General features: G+C 36.8%; 1 protein-coding gene across 12 annotated transcripts in view; it reads left to right on the forward strand.

Moving 5' to 3' along the window:
* Positions 1-25,504, forward strand: part of INPP4B (inositol polyphosphate-4-phosphatase type II B) — a 778,265-nt gene that overhangs the window by 704,334 nt on the left and 48,427 nt on the right. For all 12 annotated transcript variants that reach the window (XM_045466827.1, XM_045466836.1, XM_045466862.1 and 9 more), the window contains 2 exons: positions 20,158-20,270; positions 24,191-24,345. In XM_045466827.1, coding sequence (XP_045322783.1) covers positions 20,158-20,270; positions 24,191-24,345 — 268 coding nt within the window. The remainder of the gene's footprint in view (positions 1-20,157; positions 20,271-24,190; positions 24,346-25,504) is intronic.

The raw sequence follows: 25,504 nt of genomic DNA on the forward strand, positions 1-25,504 counted from the left end.
TAGAAAGCAACAATAATAATTTCTTGATTATAAATTTTCAGGACAGGTCAAACAAAGAGGTCAATGGGGGAAAGACACATGGGGTAAGGATGGGAGAGCAACTTTGAGATTATCTGAATCAAAAAGACTGATTGCCAAGGTGGCATGACTGTCACCTGCCTCACTGCCTTGATTGCACTCTTGATGTCCTGCTGCTCATGCTAGGACATTAATTTTAGTGCCACCGGAAGATACCAAAAATCTAAAATAAGGAACTTATAGTTAAGAATCTCAATTGAGTCTACTAAAAAGTTTGTATAATTCTTAACCATGTAAAAGGGTTTAATGAATAATTAACTTTTTGATTTATAATCTATATCAGATATATCACACATATACAAGGAGAAAATCAGATAGGATACAAGTTATACCAGTAACAAAAAGTGATATGAACTAAGGAACTAATTTATTGAATAGGATTATTGCAATTTTTATGTGAAACTGTTAAGCATCCAAGCCTATAGAAATGTATCTTACACTTCAGCATGTTTTTTATTATTCAATTCTGCAGTTCTTTTCCCCACAAAAGTAAGCACACAACATTTGAGCAATTCAAAGCCAGAGAATCAAAAATGTAGTTGGAGTTCATCAATAAGTGATATAAATGTGTGGTAATATTGAGATATTTACAATGATAAGAAACTAGGTTTTAATAAAGTAGAAAATGTTTTAGTATTTTTAACCAAAAGCTATAATGAAAGTCTATTATCAAATCACTGGCAATTTTTTCACTGCTCTGTATTCTGATACTTTGTCTAAAATACCGTTGGTGGCAGAGTGTTTAGGACTTTTCATAACCCAGTGAATCTTGCATCAAAATATTACAATGGCATATGCAAGTTCAAGTGTGGATAGTTAAAAATTTCACCTGCAGTTTTTATATTATTTTATTTCACATAAAATATTATTTTTATACCAAAATGAAATTAAATGCAGGGAAACTTTTTGGCAGCCAGCATTCTTGTGAATTCTAAATTTAATTACTTAAAGTTAATAATATAAACAAAACTATTTTGCATTAGTAATTAATGAAAAATGGCTTATTTCAACTTGGATGTGGGTAGATAATTTTTATACAAGTTATCTAAATTTGGAATTCTCAGAATTCTTTTTTTTAAATGTTTGTTTATTTATTTTGAGAGAGCACAAGTGAGGGACAGGGAGAGAGAAAGAAAGAGAGGGAATCCCAGGCAGGCTCCACACTGTCAGCATAGAGCCTGACTTGGGATTTGATCCCAGAACCGTGAGATCATGACCTGAGTTGAAATCAAGAGTCAGAAGGTTAACCTACTGAACTACCCAAGCACCCCTGGAATTCCCAGAATTCTTATAACTTATTTTCTATTTCTATCAGTTCTTTCAAAGTGTGATCACAGGACCAGCAGAATCAACATCACCTAGGAACCTGTTGGCAATGCAAATTCCCAAGTCTCTCTACAGAACTATTGAGTTTTCCCTATAATCTGTGTTTTAATAAACATTTTAGGTTATTTTTAATTGATACTAATATTTGTGAACCAATGATATGTCCTCATTACTTAAAATATATTTAAAAGTAGGTTGTTGGCAAAATCTATAAGGGGCTTCAATACTATACATAAAATAATTATGTCACCTTAAAAATATGTATAAGTCATTGTTGAAATATGTACAAGTCATGAGTAAATTATTGTCTGAGACACAAAATTCAAAAAAAAAAAATCCCTACATTCAAGTCATTTAAACTCTTCATGGGAACAGAAGTTTAAAAAGTTTGAAAACATAAGACCTCATGTACTATACTAAATAAATATAACTAAGTATATTTGAAACTTGTAAATATATTTCTTCCTTGAAAACATGGTGGACTTTTGCATCAAACCAATTCTATTTCATTAGCTAGGCAGTTGTCTTAACATAGTGAATGTTTCCTGATATTTTGTTTTCTATTATGTCAACATACTTTTGAGACAACCTGTCACAGATTTGGCACAGAATTTTGTGATATGACTTTGGTTGTTTTCCATAACAAAAGTCCAAATCTGATCTATGCACTATACTGACATATGTAGGGTTGTTCCTTATGCAGAAAAGTTGTAACTCAAAGCATCATTTGAGTTATACTCCATTCAAGAAAGAAACTATAAAGCTTTATTAACAGTGTAAATAGAGGTTAGGCTGTTTGTAAGGAGGAAAAGAATTACCATGCTGAATCGTACCCATAATCCATATAATCTATTATTTTTCTTTCACAGTAAAATTAAGGATAATTTCTGTCAGTGTTAAAAGGATGAGTTAATCCTCTAAACCATTACTTTCACTTACTAATCCATTTTGGATGTGCTATCCATTCATTAACCCCGTTTATTTTATGATTTATGAATTAAATGGTTGAATTCTACATTATTCTACATGTTTTAAAAAAAATTCCCTTTCTTCCAAAGGAATTTTTTTTTTACCTTAAGGGATGTCTTTTGTGATATTGGGATTGAATGAATAAATCTATTTCAACAGATGTGAGAAATACACATATATGATAGGAGACTATCCATTAAGTACAAGAAAAGAAGGATTAAAGAACCCATAAAAAATGGAGAAATTGTTCAGGATTGAGGGGCATCAAGCATCACTGTAGTTAAATGAGAAGGATTTTATGCAGGATAAGGTAAACAAGAATAACAAATGTGTTGATGAAGAAAAAAGAGGGATTAAGAGAAGCTGTTGGATTTGGTAGTTATGAGCATTGATGACATTGCATGGAGCCATTTACATAAAAACATGGAGTGGAACCACATCTAAGGCATTTAAGAGAACTTGTGTTGTACAAGTAGACAACCAGAGCAAAAGCTACCCTCCTAGGAAGGTCTATAGTGACTACAAAGAATGAAAAAATAAGCTGAAAGCAACAGAATCAAGGAAGAGGGGTTTTCTCCTTTATTTCTCTTTAGTTTCATTTTCCAAGAGAGATGAAAATTGTAAAGACATGTGGAAAGTATAGGACAGTTGCAAGGGGCTAAGGATCGGCTCTGGACACTGCATAGAGGCTCTACAAAAGGTTGCAACGGTCAAACCCCTAGAACTAGCCAGAAAGCCCTTGAGGGACCCAGAGAGAGCAGAAGATTATGCCTCCCATACGATACAGAGATAGAACATTACTCAGGAGGAAAAAAGTAGTATTCTGGGTTTTAGAAAAAGAAATCTGCCATGCCTGGCTACAGCCCATATAACACCTGAAGAAATTCAATAAAAGGTCACCCGTGACTGTTTAAGATTGGTGCCCTGAGTATTGAAGGTTTGGAAGGAGGCCAAAGTGTAGTTTAGGTCTGCTGGTCCACCACTCTCTGTTAGGTCTCCAGGCTCCTTTGGTAGTTTCAGAGGGAAAAGGCTTGAAAAGAGATTTTGTTCACAAGCACTTTACTAACTGTAAAAATCAGATCAGTCATGGTTTTCCCTGATATGCTTTCAAATTCTTTTAACATAATTATGAAAATGTAATTCTTTAACTATAACGTTTAAAATCTGTGCATGAGTGTCAAGCACTCTGAGGTTTACTTTTGCTGAGCTAAGATTTAGTTAACAGGCTGCAATTTATTTAGCCCAAAATATTTTCGTGTGCTTTGAACTTACATTTTCAGTTAACATTTTACATTTTTTAGTATTTTGATTTATCTTATCTCTCCTTTAAAAAATAAATCAGTTGGGGCGCCTGGGTGGCGCAGTCGGTTGAGCGTCCGACTTCAGCCAGGTCACGATCTCGTGGTCCATGAGTTCGAGCCCCGCATCAGGCTCTGGGCTGATGGCTCAGAGCCTGGAGCCTGTTTCCGATTCTGTGTCTCCCTCTCTCTCTGCCCCTCCCCCGTTCATGCTCTGTCTCTCTCTGTCCCAAAAATAAATAAACATTGAAAAAAAATTTTTTTTAATAAATCAGTGGGTGGGGTGCCTGGGTGGCTCCGTGGGTTAAGCCTCCAACTCTTGATTTCAGCTCAGGTCTCATGGTTCATGAGTTTGAGACCTACATCAGGCTCTGTGCGCTGAAGCCTGTTTGGGATTCTCTCTCTCTGCTCCTCCCACACTTTCTCTCTCTCCCTCACTCTCTCAAAAACAAATAAATAAACTTTAAAAAGTGGGGGGCACCTGGGTGGCTCAGTCAGATAAGCATCTAGCTTCTGCTCAGGTCATGATCTCACGGTTCATGAGTTCAAGACCCACATAGGTTTTGCTGCTGTCAGCACAGAGCCTGCTTCAGATCCTCTGTCTCCCCCTCTCTCTCTCTGCCCCTCTCCCATTCTCTCTCTCTCTTAAAAATAAATAAATATTAAAAAATAAAATAAAAAATAGATCAATGGAGCAAAACTGGGTCAGTTAAGAATAAAATCAGAAAGAAAATTATAATGTTAAAACTCAAAATAATGTGAAATATATAAAAAGTAACAGGACTCCATTAGGATAAGAAAACCTACACATGAAAGGATTTCCCAGAAGCAGATGAAAAAGAAAGCTTAACTGTGAATAAAATGTTGAGTATCTAAAATCTACTTTTGTTAGGCCAGAAAATGGATCACGTGACTCTTCATATCTAATAACTTGTCTTTTGAAAACATTGTCATACAGCCATTGAAAGTTCAGCAAGGTTTTTCAAAGATAAGATAGAACTCTCTAGTAAATCAAGATACTTTTTCTAGAACAAATATATGGTAATAGTTCCCTGAGTAAAAGTATTGGATTCTGTTTCTCTAAGAAATGGAAAACAAACAAAACAAAACAGAGCTACCAAGGTATCGTTCATAATTGTACTTTATGTAATATAAACTTACAAATGGATATATCAGACTATTGCTAAGAAACAGACAACTAGTTACAGCATTTATAACACATACTATGCTCTGGAAGAAATCAGTCCTAGGTCTTGCCAAGATTTTGTAGCTGATCACACTGTTGGACTTTCCACATGGTTCAATGCCATAGAATGTGGGAGAACAGTGGCTGGCACACATACTAACACATACCTTGTGTTACAAATGGATAAAATCACTGAGGAGCAGCAGATACATCAGTTCTTGGAATATCATGCATATATCAGAGAGAAAAATTGCACCGCATTTGCTCTGTGTATTAATGAAAATTAAGGCTACTTAAATGGCTATTTCCTTCAGTCAGTAATTCTAGTATGAGCTGTGGTCGCAGTCCAGAAAGTGTGTGATAGAATCAATAGTGACAGCATCAACTATGTGTGCCTCAGAGATGGGCAATGCTCCATAAACAAAATAAGGTACATTTAAATATCACCTTTATCTAAGTAAATATCTACTTACTGTTTGTATACTTAAAATTGGAGCCCACGTGTGTTTACACTTGTAACATGGCTCACCGCTTTCACAAGTCTAAACATGCTGCCTTTACTCTCTCAGAACAAGCTATAGTGGGGGTTTCTGACCCTGCTTTTCAGAGCCCTCTACCCTCGGACTAGCACCCATGCTGATCCTGGCTAACCAGACCTCAGCAGGCTCTGGAAATAACCTGAACTTATAAAATAAGAAATGAAATCAGGCAGATATCTTAAAAGACATTAACAAACACACACAGACATGCAGTTGCACACACACACAAATACACACACTCACACTCATGTACACACCCCATTAAATGTCTTCCGACAATCTGAGTTTTTCCCTTTAGCAAAGGGACTTTCTGATACAGGTTAAATATTTCCCAAGTTTTAAAGTAAATTTCTAAATGATTGACTTTTTCTCCACATATAATAATTCTAGATCTCCTCTGAATGATTTACATTAATATATATATTATATTTATATATATGATATGATTATATATATTGTATGTGTATGATATATACTTGTTCTGAACATTAGGATGACCCTTCAACGTTACAAAACCGTGACATCAAAGAAAGGCTTGTGTTTTATTCTGTCAACTAAGGTTCAGCCATGGGTGACAAAAAATACCATTAAGACCCTTCCCCCATTACCTTTCTCCCTCCTCCCAATATATCTTTTATATTTTTACTGTCTATAAACTTTAAGTATGAGGTCAGGAAATGCAAGTAAGGATTGGCCTGCACACAGGGTCAGATAGACACAGGGTCATGTCTGAATTTGACATGTTATGCTAGCCTAGGCTGTGGTTTGCTAAAATAAAAAATATACATATATTACTAAATCCTTAGTAACCATATCAGTCCAAGCGCAGTCAGGAAAACACATTTGAGGAATTTGCTGTGGAGCATTGGTGATAGACATGAAAGAAATGGGAGAAATTAAGCAGGGATCGACTTAGCCACACTGAGTTTAGCAATATCAAGAAGCTGATGCTAGGCCAGGTGCTGAAAGGACCTAGGTCAGATGTAGTGTCACCAGAGCACAAAATCTAGGGCCATGCTGCTGAATCTTGGTTCTTGATGGGGACTGTCCAGAAGAAGCTGGGACCACAGACAGAAGAGTTGCCCCCTGGGAACTGGAGCCATGTGGAAGCCACGGTCATATCCACAAGCAGAGAGATCAGAAAACAAATACACTGGTTTCTGTCTCCCTGGTTCCTTTAACCTCGCTCTTAATCCTCATTGTCCAAATTTAACTGTGAGTCAGCAGGCAGCAAGGTCTGGGGAACAAGGATTCCTGTGATATAGAGCAGAAGGGAAAAAAGTATAGATAGATATGAGAGCAAATCAGCAATTGACCAGCCCAGTCTATCCCTCAGTCATTCGGCATCTCTTCTTACCTTTTACCCATGCAAGAATAATTTCAAACGATCCATATCTGGATGTGGGGTCAGCAATTTGTGTTTTACCAAGCTCTCTAGGTGACTGTGCTGTACAATATGATTTGAAAACCACTAGGTTAGACTTGTAAAATGTTATAGATTAGTTATCAAATTGTGAATTTATGTTTTGTGTTTCATTTATACTCTAGACCTGAGGATAAAAGAAAGTGAAATTCCCAGAATATTGAAATGTTGTATCTTTTATTTAGTTGTTGCTTAACTAGCATTTATTGACCTAAGTGAAGTGTATATAATGTGTACAATTCAGCTGTAATCATGATTCCGGTCAATGTGAGGTTACCTGGATTGATTATGCCAAAGTAAATTAATGTGTCTAAGTTTACCAAGCACAAAGAAAGATCTGAATATTATGGATTTTTGGCATTTTTAACAAACATGAAGATATAAGATATAAGAAGATATAAGGTTCTTGAATTAACACACGAGTATCCTTCCAACAAGAACTATAAATCACTGCATAATTAATTACTACGAATAATTTCTGTCTTGCAGACAGCCAACTCTGATACCATGTACACATACAGATATACCCATGAAATATCCAGTTACTCATTCAGATATTTTACGTGTTTTATTTCAAACACATGTGTATTTGGAAACATTCAGATAGCTGAGGAATTTTTCACATATCATCCATATGCTTGGCATTACACAGACATTAAAGACGAGTACAAGGTGTTGGTGGTATAGGAGAAATTATTTTATAATTCAAGACTACCTTAAGGTTGGAAATGTTTCAGAAAGAACAGATAAAAGAGGAATTTATTTTATTTTTGTTTTTGTTTTTCAAAATACTTTTATTTATTTTTTTTAAATATATGAAATTTATTGTCAAATTGGTTTCCATACAACACCCAGTGCTCATCCCAAAAGATGCCCTCTTCAATACCCATCATCCACCTTCCCTGCCCTCCCACCCCCCATCAGCCCTCAGTTTTTTCTCATTTAAAAGAGGAATTTAAAGATTACTAGCTGTCTCCAATTTTTCTCTACCCATTTTTTTTTCACTGAATCCACTCCAGTCAGCCTTTGGTCTAAATAACTTTACTGAAACTGGTTTTTTCATAGGGTTTAGAGCCAGTGCTCAGTGCTCAGTTCTCTGTTCTCATCCTACCTGATCTAGTAATAGATTTGACATAGTCATTTTTTTCCATCTTTCATCATTTGCTTCCAGGCCACCACACTTTTCTGTGATTGCCTCTACTCTCTGGCTACTTTTCCACTGTCATTACTGATTCCTCATTAACTTTCTGACCTCCAAATGTCGGAGGGTCCCAGGATTTAGTCTACAGATGTCTTTGCTCTTGTTGAACACAGTCTCATTGCTTTAAATACCATCTATTAATTATCAACCTCTGTTCCTACATCACCAGCCCATCTCTCTTCCTGGAACTCATATGTCCTGCTCATCACCTCAAACTTTGTTCCTGATATGCCCTTAAAAACTTACTTTTCCGGGGCACCTGGTGACTCGGTTAAGTGTCCGACTTCAGCTCAGGTCATGATCTCGTGGTTCACAAGTTCAAACCCCGTGTTGGGCTCTGTGCTGACAGCTCAGAGCCTGGAGCCTGCTTCGGATTCTGTATCTCCCTCTCTCTCTGCCCCTCCTCCACTCATTCTCTGTCTCTCTCTTTCTCAAAAATAAATTTAAAGAAAAACATTAAAAAATAATTTAAAAATTAAAAAAAAAAAACTTACTTTTCCTACTCTCTCTCTCCCTCTCTCTACCCCTTCCCTGCTCATGCTGTCTCTCTCTCAAAATAAATAAACTTAAAAAAAAAACTTACTTTTCCTACAATCATCTCCATCTTAGTTTTTAATGAATTCTAGCTTATTTGTTGCTTTGGGAAAGGAAACATTGAAGTCACATTTGACTCTTCTCTTTTTCTCACACCCCACTTTCAGTCCATCAGAAAATTTCACTGGCTCTATTTCCCAAGTGTGTGCCACCAGCTCCCTCCACCTATATTGTTACCATTCTGTGCAAGTCCTTATTATTCTCACTCTCATATTATGGCAATAAGGTCTGTCTGGTCTTTTGTTTCCTCTCTCAGCCTCACTCAATTTCTATCACTGCAGCCAAAGTGATCTTTTAAACATGAAAATGAAATCACGTCTCTCCTCCAACTCTTCTGATAGCCCCTACTTTTTCAGCCGACTAAAAACCTGAATTTTTACGGTGGTCTCGAAGGTTCCTTGTTATCTGGCAGCAAATCTGCTGACTCTCCTTTCCTCCCTCTCTCCCTCCCTTGCTCTACTCTGCCCCACACTGACTTCTTGCTGTTTCTTGGGACTTTTTCTTGCCTTAAATTCTCTACCTTAAATTCTCTCCCTTTATATGGATCCTTCACTCGTCCCTTTAAGTCTTTCCCCAAATGTCACTTTCTTAGTGAGGCCTTTCTTAACTACCGTCTTTATTTATTTCCTTTTAAATTTTAATTAGTTAACATACAGCACAATATTGGTTTCAGAAGTAAGACTTCAGCAATTCATCACTTACATACAACACCCTTGACTGCCCTCTTTATTTTTTAAAAAATTTCTTATTTACATTTCCTTATTTTTTAAGAGACAGAGAGAGACAGAGCACAACTGGGGGAGGAGCAGAGAGAGAAGGAGACACAGAATCCAAAGCAGGCCCCAGGCTCTGTGCTGGAGCCCCACATGGGGCTTGAACTCACAAACTGTGAGATCATGACCTGAGCTGAAGTCAGACACTTAACCTACTGAGCCACCCACGTGCCCCATTGACTGCCCTCTTTAAAATTGCTATCTCCCGGGGCACCTGGGTGGCTCAGTAGGTTAAGAGGCCAAGTTCGAGCCCCATGACGGGCTCTGCACTGACAGCTCAGAGCCTGGAGCCTACTTTGGATTCTGTGTCACTTTCTCTCTCTGCCCCTCTCACACTCCCACTCTGTCTCTCAAAAATAAATTAAAAATATATATATATTAAAAAAATTTTTTTAATTGCAATCTCCCATGCCCTAGTCCCCTTCTCCATAACACCTACCATCATCTAGTGTACAATACATCATTTACTTTGTTTGGCTGTATCTCCTCAGAATGTAAGCTCCTTGGGGACAAGTATCCTTGTCTATATTTTGACTTTATATCCCAACTACCGAAAACATTATCTGGCCTATAGCTCATACTCCATAACTATTTGTTGAATGAATGAATTAATGAGATAGATGAGGTCATTTATGAATGTTTTAAAGAATCTGATATATAGCAAATATATATATAATACTCACAAGCATCTTGCCAAATGTGTGCCCCTCAGGACATATTTTAAGAAATGCTATAAGGGGCTTGGGATCCAAGATGATTTTGTTAAGTTCACACACCTAGCTAGTGGGTGAACAGGGACTAAGTTCCATATTTCCTGATTCCCAGTTAAGTGTTCTTTTCACTTTTGTACTGCTGCTCTCCCATTGCTGTAGTTCTTCTGATCGTTTCAACTTAAAACTGCAGATTTAAAAAACATTTGCATATTTCCACCAGCACCTTTATTTTCAGCTCATTGAAGAAGAAACTCTCATGTACTTACCTCTTCAGGCTTTTAATTTTCTCTGATATTAATAAAGATTAAGGGATTTTTTTTTACCTGATATGTCTCTAGAAGCACTTCTGTGGCTTTTTGAAAGGAAAAGTGATACAAAACAGTATTCAGTTTTAATTTTCTATGTGCAGGTAAAACCACAGACATAGACTTCTGGTGTCCAATAACTTGTGCACTAGACTGAAGCAACAAATGTAAACAGTACTGCAAATAACAGAGGTAGACATGCACACTCACAGATGCCCATACAGATGGCCACCCCCCTGTTTATCTCAGCATTGATCTCTGCATCTTCTACGTTACTTCAGGCTCCTCGCAATTTAGACGCATCAGTTTTTTGGTTAGCCCTCTTCTGCTCTAATTTGTATAGGAAAAGTCTAAGATTAGTATATCAGTCAACTTTACATCTGTCTACATTCTTTCCCTCTCACAGGGGCTTCCTTGTCGGTAGAGTAAGTAGACTGAGTCTTGCACTCCAAATTTTACCACTCATCAAAGATTGGCTAGACTCCCAGTAAACCAGCCTAGTAAGTCTACATAAAATGGCATGAAGTCAAAAGATATGAATTCAATTGAAAGCTCACTTAGGTGAATCGCTTGATGTTTTGAATGCCTCCATTTCGTTATCGACTAAATGAGAATAATCAATATGTATATGCCAATACATCAAAGTACATTCTACCATTATCTCACCAGAGAAAGGGAGTTAATATTTCCAGTGTCAGTGTCTGTGCTAAGAAGATGTCACACTGCACTTATGAATGTTACAGTGACGGACAAGATCATGACTGTATGCACTTTGAGTTTCTCGCGAGAGTTGTATGTCTCCTTTGTACTAACAAGTCAACTTATTGATCCAGTTAAAATTGATTATAAAGCTCTTCCTATAGTTTGAAACAACCTGCCTCTTTTCCCCATTCGGTAGTCTCTTTTCCTCTGTCTTGTGTATATTTATTCAAATATAAATACCTATCTATATTAACCTTAACGAATTGTTTTCTTATAATCACTGCTTGCCTGATAATCTTTTTAAAAAAGCATATATCTCTTTGTGAAATACTGTGATAGGGATGAGATCCTGAAATCATCACCATTAGGATAAGTTTATTGGCCCCACAGTGAGGAGTAAGGTGGATATTAAAAATCTTAGGATTCACTTTCCCCTTTGGAAATAAATATCACCTAATTTAACATGAATCTCCTAGGACTCCAGTTTCAGCATAGTATGACATCTAATAAAGAGCCCAATAATTAAAGGTAAATAAAATTTAGTCCCAACTTTTAATTAAACATCAAAGAGCAGACAACTAGCAATCTTTATGATGATTCTTTTTAAGTCCTTTTGTCCAAGTTTCTATTTCACTCTATTGAGCATGTCACTCTCTCAAACATTCACTGCTTACTGTGTTGTTTTTCTCAGCCACAAGTGCGAAGTCTTTTGTTTCCTTCTGGTCTAACTTTTCTTGCATCCTAAATTCCTCATGCTTCCAGTTCTGCAAAACAAAACTCAGACTCATCTTTGAAGTCAGAGAAGGAGGAGAAACTCAACACTCAAAGATAAAATTATCTTTATCAAGGGATCAGAAAAGATAAGTCTGGTGACATGGATAGTTTAATATATTTTGTTGCTCTCAATAAACTATAAATATATGAGAAGACTAGGTTATAAAACTATAGCTCACTTCAAGCCAAAAAAGGAGCTATAGGAATAGAATGAAATGTCTACCTTGTGTTTTTATTACCTCTTCCCTTTTCATGTTGGAGCCGCCCAAGTCAGCTTTGTTTCTGTAATCTTCTTCCTCTATTTTACCTCATCTGTACCTTTTTTAATACCTCAGGAGTTCTTTATTTTATTCCATGTAGTATGAAATATTAAAGATCTCATTCTTGCTTGCCTCCAGGAGCCTAAAGAAGTAACGCAGAGACCTTGGCTATTGGGAAAAAGCCCTGTCTTCTCAACTGTCTTCTCCTGCTTTGTTTTGGCTATCATTCTAGCAATTTGGGAGTCATTTCCTTCCATGTTATCAGAAAGTGGAGCATGGAAGTGCTGAACTGTTCTTTTTTTGGAGATGGCCTCATTATGCATCTGCCCCTCTATGCTGCCATGTGGCCTTGACATATTTCACTGGCAGCCTGGCTCTTACATGGTAGGGAGGTGGGGTACTGGAAATATCTCAGAAGCTGCTTCCCTTTCTGTCCTAAGCTTTAAGAAGTCTATACTTGCTTTGGTTTTCAGACATTTTGTGGGTAATGTATGCTCTCAACAGGACCTTTCTTGCTATTCTTGTCAAAGTAAAATGCAGGGACTTGGGAGTTGCCTTGGGAAAAAGGAAAGGCAGCCATCAACTGCCTTCACTGCTAAGGCAGTGAACACTCACTAGAATGCAGGCAGTGCAACTGGGCTCACAAGAAGACTCAGCTGGAGAATCTGCATCAACCTCCTTTCCATACTCAAATTTTCTTCTGTCTGTGCATAAAACTATCTCAAGTATCTGAGGCATTTAGGCTTTTGAGAGTCATCTACCTGCAAACCATCTCCCCCCCAACCCTTTGTAATGACTTGAAACTATTTGGAGATTCAGAAATCAAATCATGAGTGTTTTCTTAACAAAAACAAAAATAGGAAAAAAAATTAATATGTTATAATTCTACTCTCCTCCCTGCACACCAAGTCCCATGGCCTTCAATGTATGACAGTGAGCAAGGAAAATCCTGAAGAATGTTTAACACAGTTACTTGTAAAGTTGTCTTTTCATTTACTATGGGTGATGCAACCTTGAAATTCATTTAAAAGGAAACAATGAAGGTGTATAGGTCAAAAATATTATTCAGCTCTGTTCAGGTGGGGAGTTTGATATTTGATTTCTTATATTGCCTTTTTCATAAATTGTTAAGTTGGAAATACAATTTAAATAGAGCCAGTTTCACTGGGGCTTTTTTTTTTTTTTTAATATTTTCAAGATTTTACAGCATCCAAAAGAACGTAATTTCCAATTTTAAGACATCTCAATGGCTTTCACCTAATTGCATTTGTTTGCTTGCTAGTTTAGCTATAGTTAACTATTAACTATAGTTAATTTAACTATAATTATTTTAGAATTAATTGTAGAGAAGATTTGATATCACAGGATATAGTACTAACCAGGGTAGACTATGAAAGTATTGTTCTTTATATGTTCATTTTTTTCAGTTTATTTATTTTTAAGAGACAGAGAGTGTGCAGGGGAGGGACAAAGAGAGAAAGGGTGAGTGAGAATCCCAAGCAGGCTACATGTTATCAGTGCAGAGCCCAACACGGGCTCTATCTCATGAACCATGATATCATGACCTGAGCAGAAGTCAAGAGTCAGAAGCTTAACAGACTGAGCCACCCAAGTGTCCCTATATGTTTATTTTCAATACTTAAAGATACAGACTCTTACAATTTTTTTCCCTTTGTAGATGTTCTGGTTATTTATTACCAGGTGACAAATTATTCCAAGTTTACTGATATAAAATCAGAAGCATTTTATTTATGCTCACAGATTCTGTAAGCATCAGACAGAGGAAGGTACTCAGACAGAGGAAGTAAAGATGGTTTATCTGCACTCCATGATATCTGGGACCTCAGCTGGAAAGATTGGTGGGGGCGGGGGAGGGGTGCGGTGTCAGGGTGTCACTTAACTGATTGGGAACTGGAGTGTTCTGAAAGCTTCTGCACTTGCAAGCTTCTGCACTTTCATTCTGACACCTGGGCCACGATGACCTAAGGGCTGGACTTGGGTGAAACTGTTGACTGGAGAACCTAAATAGGAGCCTCCATGTGATTGGGCTTCTCCCAGCATAGTGCCTGGGCTCTTATAGGGAGCACCTCAAGATAGGGAACACAGACAGCAAAGTTCCAAGAGAATCAGACAAGAGCTGCATTGGCATTTATGGCCTAACTCCAAAGTGACATAGCGTCACTTGTGCCATACTCTGTTAGTAAAGACAGTGACAAGCCCACCAGCATTCCAAGGGAAAGTACATAAACTCCATCTCTCAATAGAAGGAGTGTCAAAGAATGTAGAGCCTTGTCTTAAAACCATCACTGTAGAGGTGATTGATGTGCTGCTTTCGAGAGACATTCTAATTTATTTGTCATTTTCTCATCTCTAAGGCAACAATACACATTTGCAATATGGCTGCTCAGTGTTAAAAATGCCTATATTATATAGCCACATATTTTACCTTAGAATGTTTTTGATTGCAAGTGACAGAAACCCTGACTCAAACTGGCTTGAACAATAAAGAAAATTTATGAACAAAACTGAAAATTCCAAAGGTCAAGCACGCAACCCTTCAAGGGAAGGTTGCTTCAATGGCTTAGCAGTATTGAAAAGACACTTTCCATGCTAATTCATCACTTAACCACTGTTAGTGTAGACTTTATCCTACAACTGGTCTATCTCAAATGATGGCTGGCATGACCAATTATCCCCATGCTCAACTCATACTCAACCAAACAGATAAAGAGGACTTTTCCTCCTCCTTCCACATTTGAGTCCTCAGCTTCACTCAGCTGGGGCAGAAGAGGTCACCCACATACCCATGAAATAATTGCTGAGGTCACAGTCAAGTTCTTGTTGGCTTAGTTTCAAATGCCCATCTCTGAACTGATCCTGATTTCAAGGTGGATGGGATTATATAAATTGACATCAGAGTGGAAGTATGATTGATCCCATTTAAATTTTGTGCCAGCTATGAAGTGGGAAGTAGGTGTGGTGCTGGGAATTGAGCTTTAATTTCCATTTCATCTTGGAACACTCTGGCAACATAAAGTCATTTGACTGTGAGGTGATGAAGCTATTGCCTTGGCCTCATTAACATCACAGCTCAATCAGGCGAAAGTTTACAGTCCCATTCCTGCTTGCTTGTCAGCACCCCATCTTTGATTCAGGTCAATGTCCTAAGGAAGATATTGGTATAAAAAGTGACTCTGTTTTTGGCTCTTATGTTCCATGGGAGAGTGGTAAGAGAACAGTCATGGGGGTTGTGAGTGTTTCTGATTCTGATCTTTGCGTGCACCTCTATGTGTTGAAAGAGTATTTCCTACTTTGGAAAAATTCTGACTTTTGCTGAGAAAGTAGGCTTCCTATCTGAGACTGTGGATGCTTTCCTAAGAGCTACTAATGTCTTTCTCTGTTTTTCAGGGTTGACACAGAATCTAACAATGTAGCCGCTTCTGCCAAGACTTTTATTAATTGTTTTCCACTTCAAGTCGATGAAGCATGACAGGGTTATTGTCCTCATTTTGCAGTAGAGAAAATAAGGACAGAGGGTTAAGCAACTCACCTAAGACCACATGTCAGATCAGGGACAGAGTTGGCATTAGAAATCACTTTCTGGGAAGCTTGGTTCCATGCTTTCTTTTTAAAAAAATTATGAAAGTTTCAAACAAACAAAAAAAGAATACATCATAAGATAACAAACACTAGGGAACCCATCACTCAGCCTCAGAATTTTCTTTTTTTTTTTTTTTTTTTTAAGAAACAAATAACTTACAAATAGAATGAAAGCTCCCTTTCCACACCTTCCAGTTTTAATCCCTCACCTTCCCTTCTCTGAGAAAAGAAGTACCCTGAATTTGGCGTTTTACATTCTCATACACATTTTTACTGCATATATATTATCCATAAAAAATCTGGTAGTTTTACATATTTAACTTTATATTATTGCTATTATTTTGGATGCGTCCCATAATTTTTACTGTTTTGCTCAACATAGTTTTTACTCTATATTCATGCTGATGTGTACATATATAATATAGCGTGTTTATTGATTTTACCCATTGTATAATGTTACATTTCATGAATATATAACAATTTATCCATTCTCTTTATAAATACTTAGGTGTTTTTTTTTCTGTTGTTGAATATTATAAACAATAATGCAGTGAACGTTCTTGTACCTTTCACCTGATTTTTTTCTTGAACCCTATTTGAAAAAAGAATACTCTTACGGAGATAAGTATGGAGATTTAATTATCCTGTTCAAATTATGTGCTAGAGTAATGCAGGAGTGAGTAGCAAAAAGCAAGACTTGCGATATTTACATTTGAAGAGATTTATTCTAAGTTTAAACTAATCCACATTCCATGTATACCAGGATTTTAAGTTGATTTATCAAGATTTCTCATTTTATCTTAAAATCTCACTTATTAATCCACAGTCTAGTCATTACCAATGATACTTCTTTCCAGAACCAGACCTGAATTTCTGTGACCTGCAGGATTTTGCTCAGGTTGAGAAAAAACTGGCAGCAAACAAAGTATTGAATTGGTAGAGATGTGCTCTGAATAAAGCCAGCTTTATCATTATAGAAATAGAAAGAGTGGCCTGAAAATTTTAAGAACATCAGAATGATTTCCTTCTGAAAAGCATGCCCTGGGGAGAAGGGTTGAGATTTCCATGGGACATCATGTCTGTCTTAAAGTGCTCTCTTTATGGGGTAGAAATAGGCTAAGGATGGCCATTTATTTGACTTATATTTAGGATCCTTATAGTCTATTTTATATAACTGATTAAAAAATCTTCATGTGAACAGTGAAACGGAATTATTTTGAAAAATCACTATATTTACTCTGGATTCTCAGAATTCTGAAGAAGCTGGTTCATTGTGTTGATACTGGAACTGCCTTTTAGGACCACCAGCCAATTGTGAAGACATTAGCACAGATATGGGGGAAATTGTCGGCATTGGAATTTGGAGACTAGGATTTTTTTACTTCCTCTGACGAGGAACCTTGTGAAAGTCACTTACCATCTTGGATATGGGGTTGCCCTAAGTCAGTAATTTGCAATTTGTTTATGTTGACTCCAGGTTGTTTTATCAGTTTCAAGGGTTGGGACAATAAGTAATAATAATAATCACATGGAATAGAAGAGAACATATTCAGGGAACAGTGTTTGCACTAAGGGTAAATATTATGTCATAATTTTTTGTTACAGAAGGGTGTGTGTGTTTGTGTATGTGAGCATCATGCTGTGGGGCATCATATAAGGTAAAATTCTTATTCTGTATTCCTTTCAAAAATGTTCGAGAGCCATTTATTTCAGGTGACTTCAGAAAATATCTTGGGGACCTGTCAGATATGGTTATGTCCCTATTTAGAATACCCTAATTGTTTCTGTTTTTTAAGATGAAGCCCAAATTTCCTAGCATAACAGAAAAGACCCTTCATAATTTTTGACTCTGGGACCATGCCCTGCAAGGTCCTGGTAAACTACAAATTCCCTGCTTTGACAGTGCTGTATCATTTCTCCACACTCAAATGCTTTCTGTAACCACAAGGCCTTACTTTTGCTAAAAATTCTTCCATACCCAAGTATTCTTTATGGAATTAGGCACTCCTTCCCTTGGGTCTCTATTATTTTTTTTTTCTATTATTATTTTTACTGACTTAATGTCATAGCCCACAGTACATTTCACTGCGGTTAATAATGGTTTAAAATCCATCTCACCCTACTAAACTGTGAAGATTTTGAGGTCAACTCTTTGTATCTTAAGAATTTGGGTTCTTTCCTTTTCTTATGCCTATATTGTGTTCTCCCTTTCTCTTAAAATAACTTTATTCTTTAGAAACAGTACGTGTTCATTTTAAATGTCTCAAATGACATGGGAAGGCAGTTGAAAAATCACCCTAAATCCTACAACCTAACAAAGACCGCTGTTAACATCAAAACCGATGTCTCGCTCTGCCTTCATGAATGTATAGAGAGACATAAGCACACACACACATGCATACACATACAGTGTTATATGAATAAATTCATGCGTTGATCTGACCAATTTTTCCTTTCAACAATGTCAAGGACACTTTATCTGTTAATGATATATCTTTACATGTTTTTAAATGGCTACTTATAATTTTAATTCATTAAGGGCAGCAATGGCAGACCTGACTTCTTGTTCCTTGTATGCTATCAGTATCAATTAAAAAGCAGCATTATAGTCCTTATGTTCTTTGGTCAGCTATAGTCTTGAGCTGTTTTTGTAACTCTCTTTAAGGATTCCGCATTATTCTCCATCCCTTTATCCTTGGCCTGCATCCTGTTAAAATTTCTGTACATCAGAGAGTCTCCTACCTAGTAATGTGATACTTTTAGTCAGACCTTGTCTTTCTTAAGAGAACCATCTATAGTTACATAGTAAGGGTTTGACTTCTGATAGTTTTTCCATTTAGAAACTAATACAGTGGAATCATGCATATATTTTATATGGATATTTTAAATCTCACCTCCCTAACATAGGGTATGCATCTCGATTGTACCTGACCTTACCCTCTTCTGTGGTCATGAAATTCGAGATAATATATAATTGTTTTTAATGGATATTTTTATTTTATAAACCACTTTCACTCTTTGGTAGATATAGATCGCTAGTATAGTTCATTAGGATACTTCCTCTACTCTCTGGAGCTAAAGTCAAGAACTACTCAGATGTATTATTTTAATAAAATGAAACATCTGGTACAGTTTTGGAAAGCACGAAGTCTCATTATGATTACAGCTTATTTGTGTCATATGTGTGTTCATGTGTATACGTGTGTGTATGTATGTGCACGTGTGTGTATATGTGTGTGCGCACACGTGTGCATGTATGTGTGTATGTGTATATAAAAGAGAGGGAGAGAGGGAGATCTGATTCAGGAATATTTTAATTTTTTCTTCACTGTTACTGGAGAGCCTAGGCACAGTGTATTTTGTGCTTATGGAGTTTGTTCTGTTTTTAGCCTCTATTAAAATTCTCAGGAATTCTTCATCCCTCGGTTTGTGGATTCAATAATAGAACACATTTTCATACTGTACAGCATTAATCCAACAACTCTCCTAGAAAGCCTTTTTGTTTCCGTCTCTATATTCTGATCTCGAACCCCATCTCACCAAGTCTCAGGGACATTTGTGTCATGATGTACATTGCCTTAGGTTTTAATATAAAGTGTGTGCCATTTATTACCTACACTCTAGTTATTAGCATGTAGAGATGTGAGCAATCAGTCATTTCCTGTTCCCTACCTAATTATCTCATATAATTAACTATCACCTCTCATGTTGTTCCTCTTTCCATGACATACCTGTGCTCCTTAATAGCAGTTGCTCCCAACCAGGATAGATTTTGCCCTCAAGGAACATTTGGAGACATTTTTAATTGCCACAGGAAGGGTACTATTGGTTTCTAAATGGTAGAGGTCAGGGATGCTGCTTAACATCCTACATGGAAGAACATAAACCCATTCCCCACAATGAAATACTATCCAGTCCAAAATGTTAATAGTGCTGAGGTTAAGGAATCTTGCTATGGAAACTGACTTCATGGGTTTTTTTTTTTTTTTTGAACTTTCAGATTTCTCCCACCCCTGAGGTGTTCAGTGTAACATATCCTCTTGTTTCAGACTACGTAGTAGCAAAAAGTGACTATAAGATAATAAAGTATAAAATTCTACCTCATGTCTCATCCAAATCATGCTTTAGTTGAAGTGAGGCAGCAACCATCATCAAAAATGTTTCCCTTATTAGTAAAATTATAGTATATGAAAATTGACATTACCACAGTAGCACAGAAGAGGCAATGGAGGAAACTGAGGCATATTTTAAGAAAAGAATAAAGCTGGAGGGATTAATAAATATGATTATTCTCAGATGCTCTCTGCTCCGAATGTTATTTGTTGTCATGGAAGTTCTATTTGCTCTTACATTGAGCACATCTCCATGGGCAGCTTAATACTATCGCCCTTATTTTCTCCTTTTTTTTTTCCCCAGATATTTCACATTTTCAAGAACAAAATGATTTAAAAGGATTACTAGAAAATCTCCATCAAAATATCCAAGCCAAAAAAAGAAAGAATGTAGAAATCATGTGGCTGGCTGCAACGGTAAGCACTCTCCAGCCAGATCTTATTCCGTCACTGTGCTGACCAGTAAGCATCATCGAGTATCTGCTATGTAGGGTTCAACCTCTGCACTTTGGGTTACCGGATGTCATCCTCCATCATCAAGGGGATTAGGCATTTTCAAGGCTGTTGGTAGTTCTATTAATATACTAGAACAAGAGATGGAAGAAGATGCACTCAACGAGAAAGAATTTTACTTATTGGCTTTTCTTGTACATCCTGGATGTTTGACACTTAGAAGTGAGAGTGAAGTCTCTGTGAATTTCTTCATATTACACGTTGCAATGTCAATCACCCATATCAATCAGGATTTTGAAGTGCTACTCTAGAGACATATGGTTTCAACAGAATGCGGTTATCAGATCTCTGACTGAAAGGCTCAGTAAGGCTCCTGGACATATTGTTCAATTAATGAGCTTGTAAATGGGTTTGTTAATTTAGATATTAGCATAGAATTTATTACTGATGGATTGCTCTTGGGGTAATGAGCTATATTTTCTATGGTTCTTTCTCATTTAATGGTACCCTCCGGGTAGAAGTTCTGCCTTATTTCCTACCCCAGGTTTCTACTAGAGGGAGGGAGAGAATAGTGCCTATAATTTTTAACTTCTTGTCTGGCAACCATTCAGGCAATAGCACACATGAACTTATGAATTTTGTTAAGCATTCACACCCAAAGATCCTTTCCTAATGAGAGGATCAGAAAAGGGACACTTTGGAGACCTTTATGATGAATGCCATATTTGTAGTTACTGCACACGGTTACTTGTGTAATTTGGAGTTCAGTAACTGATCTTCTGACATAACTATTCATTCTGTATCAGTAGCATTTAAAACAAAGCCTTGTCCCTACTGCCAGTGTTCAATTACAATCCAATATTACTTACTCTCTTCTGGGAAAAAGGAATGGATAATTTACCATGAGTCTATATAAAATAATTTACCAAGAACAAGGCAGAGGAAATCTGTGTTAGCTTCCCTTTATGCCCTCTTGGAGCCCCAGGGAAGAACATCCAAGGTAACAATATGAAACATTGCTTTCAGGTAGCTCATTTACACTGGCCCCATTTAGCACCATACTGCATTACAGGAAGGTTGTTTTTAATAGCTTCCCCCTCCCAGTGTGGCTGCTCTTTATATCTTCAAAGACTCCTATGGTTGTCAATTCTCACAAAAATTTCACAAAGGTGGGTCGTGTGCTATTTTTGCTATTTTACTAATGTGATAATAGGAAGGTGATTTGATCATTTACCAATGCTTTCTGACAACTTAGGAACATATACATATGTCATTATAGACATATCATGAAGTTATGTAAATCGATAAATGAAGGATATGCATGTGCAAACACAAATGTACGTTTTCTCTTAGTACATGTTGTTATACCATTTGAATGTATTTTTAAAAGTTTTCCCATGAATCTAATTCATTCCTGGGATTCTTTTTTGAAACTTAAATACTGACCAAATATAGCTCACTCACAACTTAATCATTGAATGGATGGTTGTCTGCCTTGAAAAATACAGGGAAACCACAGTGTGCAAATTTGGCATTATGTAGCAACACTGACTTTATTATTACAGCATTTCTTTAGGCTGATACCTCAGTTTCAATATCCTCTTTTTAAATCAAAGACTTGGGTACTACTTTTACAATGAAGAAATGTGGAAATTCCCTTTGACATTTTCCAAAAAGCTTTTATTTCTGTCTCTATTTCATTTTCTTCTCTTTTAAAACCTATTAATTAAATATTGCTCTGTTAATATTTTACATTCTCATAGAAAAAAACATATAAAGCTATTTGGTTTTATCTTGATTAAATTTTAAACAATAAAAAATGAGAATTTAAAGAGGACCAAATGCCTATCAAGTGTGTTCAATTAAGTTCAGGGTCACCTGGGTGCTCAGCCAGTTAAGGGTCCGACTTCAGCTCAGGTCATGGCCTCATGGTTCTGGAGTTCCAGCCCCACATCAGGCTCTGTGCTACCAGGGCCTCTGATCTTCTGTCCCCCTCTCTCTGCGCCTCCCCTGCACTCACTCTCTCTCTACATCAAAAAATGAACATTAAATTAAGTTCCTATAGTTCAAAGAAGTTATAGAAATAAGGAAACCAAGACCCCACCTGCCCACTCTGATTTAATTTACGCTGCCTCCTCTTGATTTTAAATTTAGAACATCAACGATCCTTAGTAGGTTAGTTGACTATAGTAGAGGCCACACATTTTTTTAAAAAATTCTTTGTCAATTTTTTTAATGTTTATTTATTTTTGAGAGAGAGAGGGAGAGAGACAGAGTGCGAATGTGGAAGGTGCAGAAAGGGAGACACAGAATCTGAAGCAGGCACCAGGCTCCGAGCTGTCAGCATAGAGCCTGACGTGGGGCTCGAACCCACAAACCGCGAGATCATGACCTGAACCAAAGTCAGACACTTAACTGACTGAGCCACCCGGGCACCCCAGTAGAGGCAACACATTTTAAAGAATATTCATTCTTTTAAAAATCATATCACATAAGTGACATTGGGGTCTATATTTCATTGCAAGAATATAGTCAAGTCTTTGCTGTTTTATGTTTAAAATTTTGAAATATTTTTTTATTTGAAAAGATTACAGTTTTACAGATAAAAAAAGATTTTATGGTTAAATCATGCTTTCATATTTCTCTAGTTGCTTATATTTGAAATGGTGAGAAAGTACCAAAGTTCTAATAAGGATTTGTAAATCCTAGTGTAAGTATCAAAATCACAATTAAAACATGGTAAAAATCCTTGATAAGCTGTATCATTATATGTTTTCCTTAAAGCAGAAAACTGTTAAGGCAGATATCTGTTGTAAAATATTCTTAAATTGATCTTCCTTAAGTTATCTGATGGCAGATAATAAAGCAAAACTGCATCATATCACATTAGATTTATTTTAATTGCATGTTGATTAGTATTGTTGACACTAATGTAGACTATTGGTATCTCATATCAGAGCCCTACCATGAGACAGGGAAGAGAAAGGAATGGAATGGTTCACCTGCTAACCATAGACAAGAGAATACTGCAGCTGAGAGATTTTTCTCTTGACTTACATTGGAATAACAAAAGAAAGAATTTACAAAAAGAAACAGAATAGAACAGAAATTAAAGGCTTGGTCCTTGGCATCATGTAAACCCACATTAGCATCCGGGTTCTGCTCAGTTATGCGCAAGTTACCTAACCTGGCTAAACCTCAATTTCTTCATCTGTAAAATAAGAATGATTAAATCTTCTTCCAGGGTTCATGCACAGTTAATCATGTGTAAATCTATATGAAATATATCAGCGTCGTACCTGGTACAGTAGATGAGTGATTTACAGTGACTATTTTGGTGTCCTTCTTCCTACTAGTTACATTAATGAGTGGTTAGTGGTTCACTTATCTGCTGTGCTGGTGCCCTGTGGATGTTTGAAATCTCGTACCATAAAACCAAACCTAGCAAAGTTTTCTTAAATATAAATTAAGAAGATGTTAGTTATTTAGGATTCAAATCAAGTATCTGATCCAGGAAACATAGTTTTATTTTCCCTTCACAATTAAGGTGTTGCTCCTCAGCTGTGATTATTACTGTCATCCACTACAGTTCAGGCCCCCTCTCAGGGGGCATTGCTGCCTCTGCTGGATATTTACCATCTCATATGGCTTCCACAGCCCCACATGTCACACACCACATACAAAGAACTAAATAAATTCAATCTGTTCCACTAGCTTTTGAAATGAAAAGATAATGTTTTTCATTCGCCAGGGCAGATTGAACCAATTGACTGTCATAAATTAACATAAATTTGGTGTGTTTAGATAAGAAGTGTTTAGAGGAGTCCGACACCTTAGAGTAATCTACAAATGAACGATAAATTGTTCATGTGTCTGTGTTACAGATTTGTCGCAAACTAAATGGTATTCGTTTCACCTGTTGCAAAAGTGCCAAAGACAGGACGTCCATGTCGGTGACTCTTGAGCAGTGCTCAATCTTGAGAGATGAGCACCAGCTGCACAAGGACTTCTTTATCCGAGCCCTGGATTGTATGAGAAGGTATCCCACATGTCTTCAACTTTCTTTCCTCTAAGGTCATTTTAAAGTTTTAGGTTTTTTTCCAAATACATATTTTACTAGAGGACTAAATATTTAGTAACTTCACTGCATTTCCATGGTTCATAGCTCATGGCATGAAAGATAAAATAATGTTAAGTATTCCCCCTACTGATTTTAGGCAATAAAATACAACGTGGATGGATTTTGATAATAGCGTATTAGCTCATTTAGATCCAAGTTTTAAAGGGCTCTAGTCCCTTCATAGATAGCACTTGAAGAACAATTTCTTTATATATTAGGAATTGTGAATATGTACAAAATAAAACTAAGTCTTTATCCAAACAAAATCTTTCCTAACTGCAACTAACACGTGATCTTCCCAATGTCTGGTAGGGTCTCCAGGTCAGTCACCTGCTTCCTAAAATTTATTTTCACATCATCCATCAGGAAGATGGGATGACACCAATACTTTTAAAATAGAGAATTAATATTGTTACTCTACCGACATTTAAAATGCTATGCCTGAAGTCATGTTTCTTGATTCATTTCCACAGTAATTAAATCTAAAGTCTAAGACATAATGGGAAGGAAAAAGTGCCTTATTCACAATGTCTGTCAGCAAGGACACACGTTAATTAAAAAGTTAAGCGAAATTGTCTCTTTGCTGCAAAGACTGACTCAGAAGCACACCCGATAGCATGGCACAGGCTCTCTGTTCCCAGAAAGGAATGTCCCGTGATGCTCTAGAGACACCTGCTTCTTATCTGGCATATCATTAGCTTCTACTTTTTTTTTTTTTAACTGCTGCAGCCTTTCAGTGGGGATGTGGACGCTTGCCTGCGCTTATCCTGTGCCTGCATGCTTTCCTCAGTAATGAGAGGTTTCTGAAGCCCTCTCTGTTACCCCATTTCATGTCTCTTGGCATTTTCATTGTTCAGTGGAGGTCTATCATAATTTTTTGACAAATGTATGAGTATGTCTTAGAGGCCTGACATGAACATCTGAGCCATATAAAAGCACATTGGTTGGTATAGAAAACTTCTTTTAAAAATAATCTCTCAGCACTAATGGAAAGAATTCAGAATCTGAATCTGAAGTCCTCTAATGTGCATAAAAAGAATACAAATTTTCACTATGGATAGAACAAAGGTACTAGGTG

This window comes from Leopardus geoffroyi, chromosome B1 (genome assembly GCF_018350155.1).
Source record: "Leopardus geoffroyi isolate Oge1 chromosome B1, O.geoffroyi_Oge1_pat1.0, whole genome shotgun sequence".
NCBI lineage: Eukaryota > Metazoa > Chordata > Mammalia > Carnivora > Felidae > Leopardus > Leopardus geoffroyi.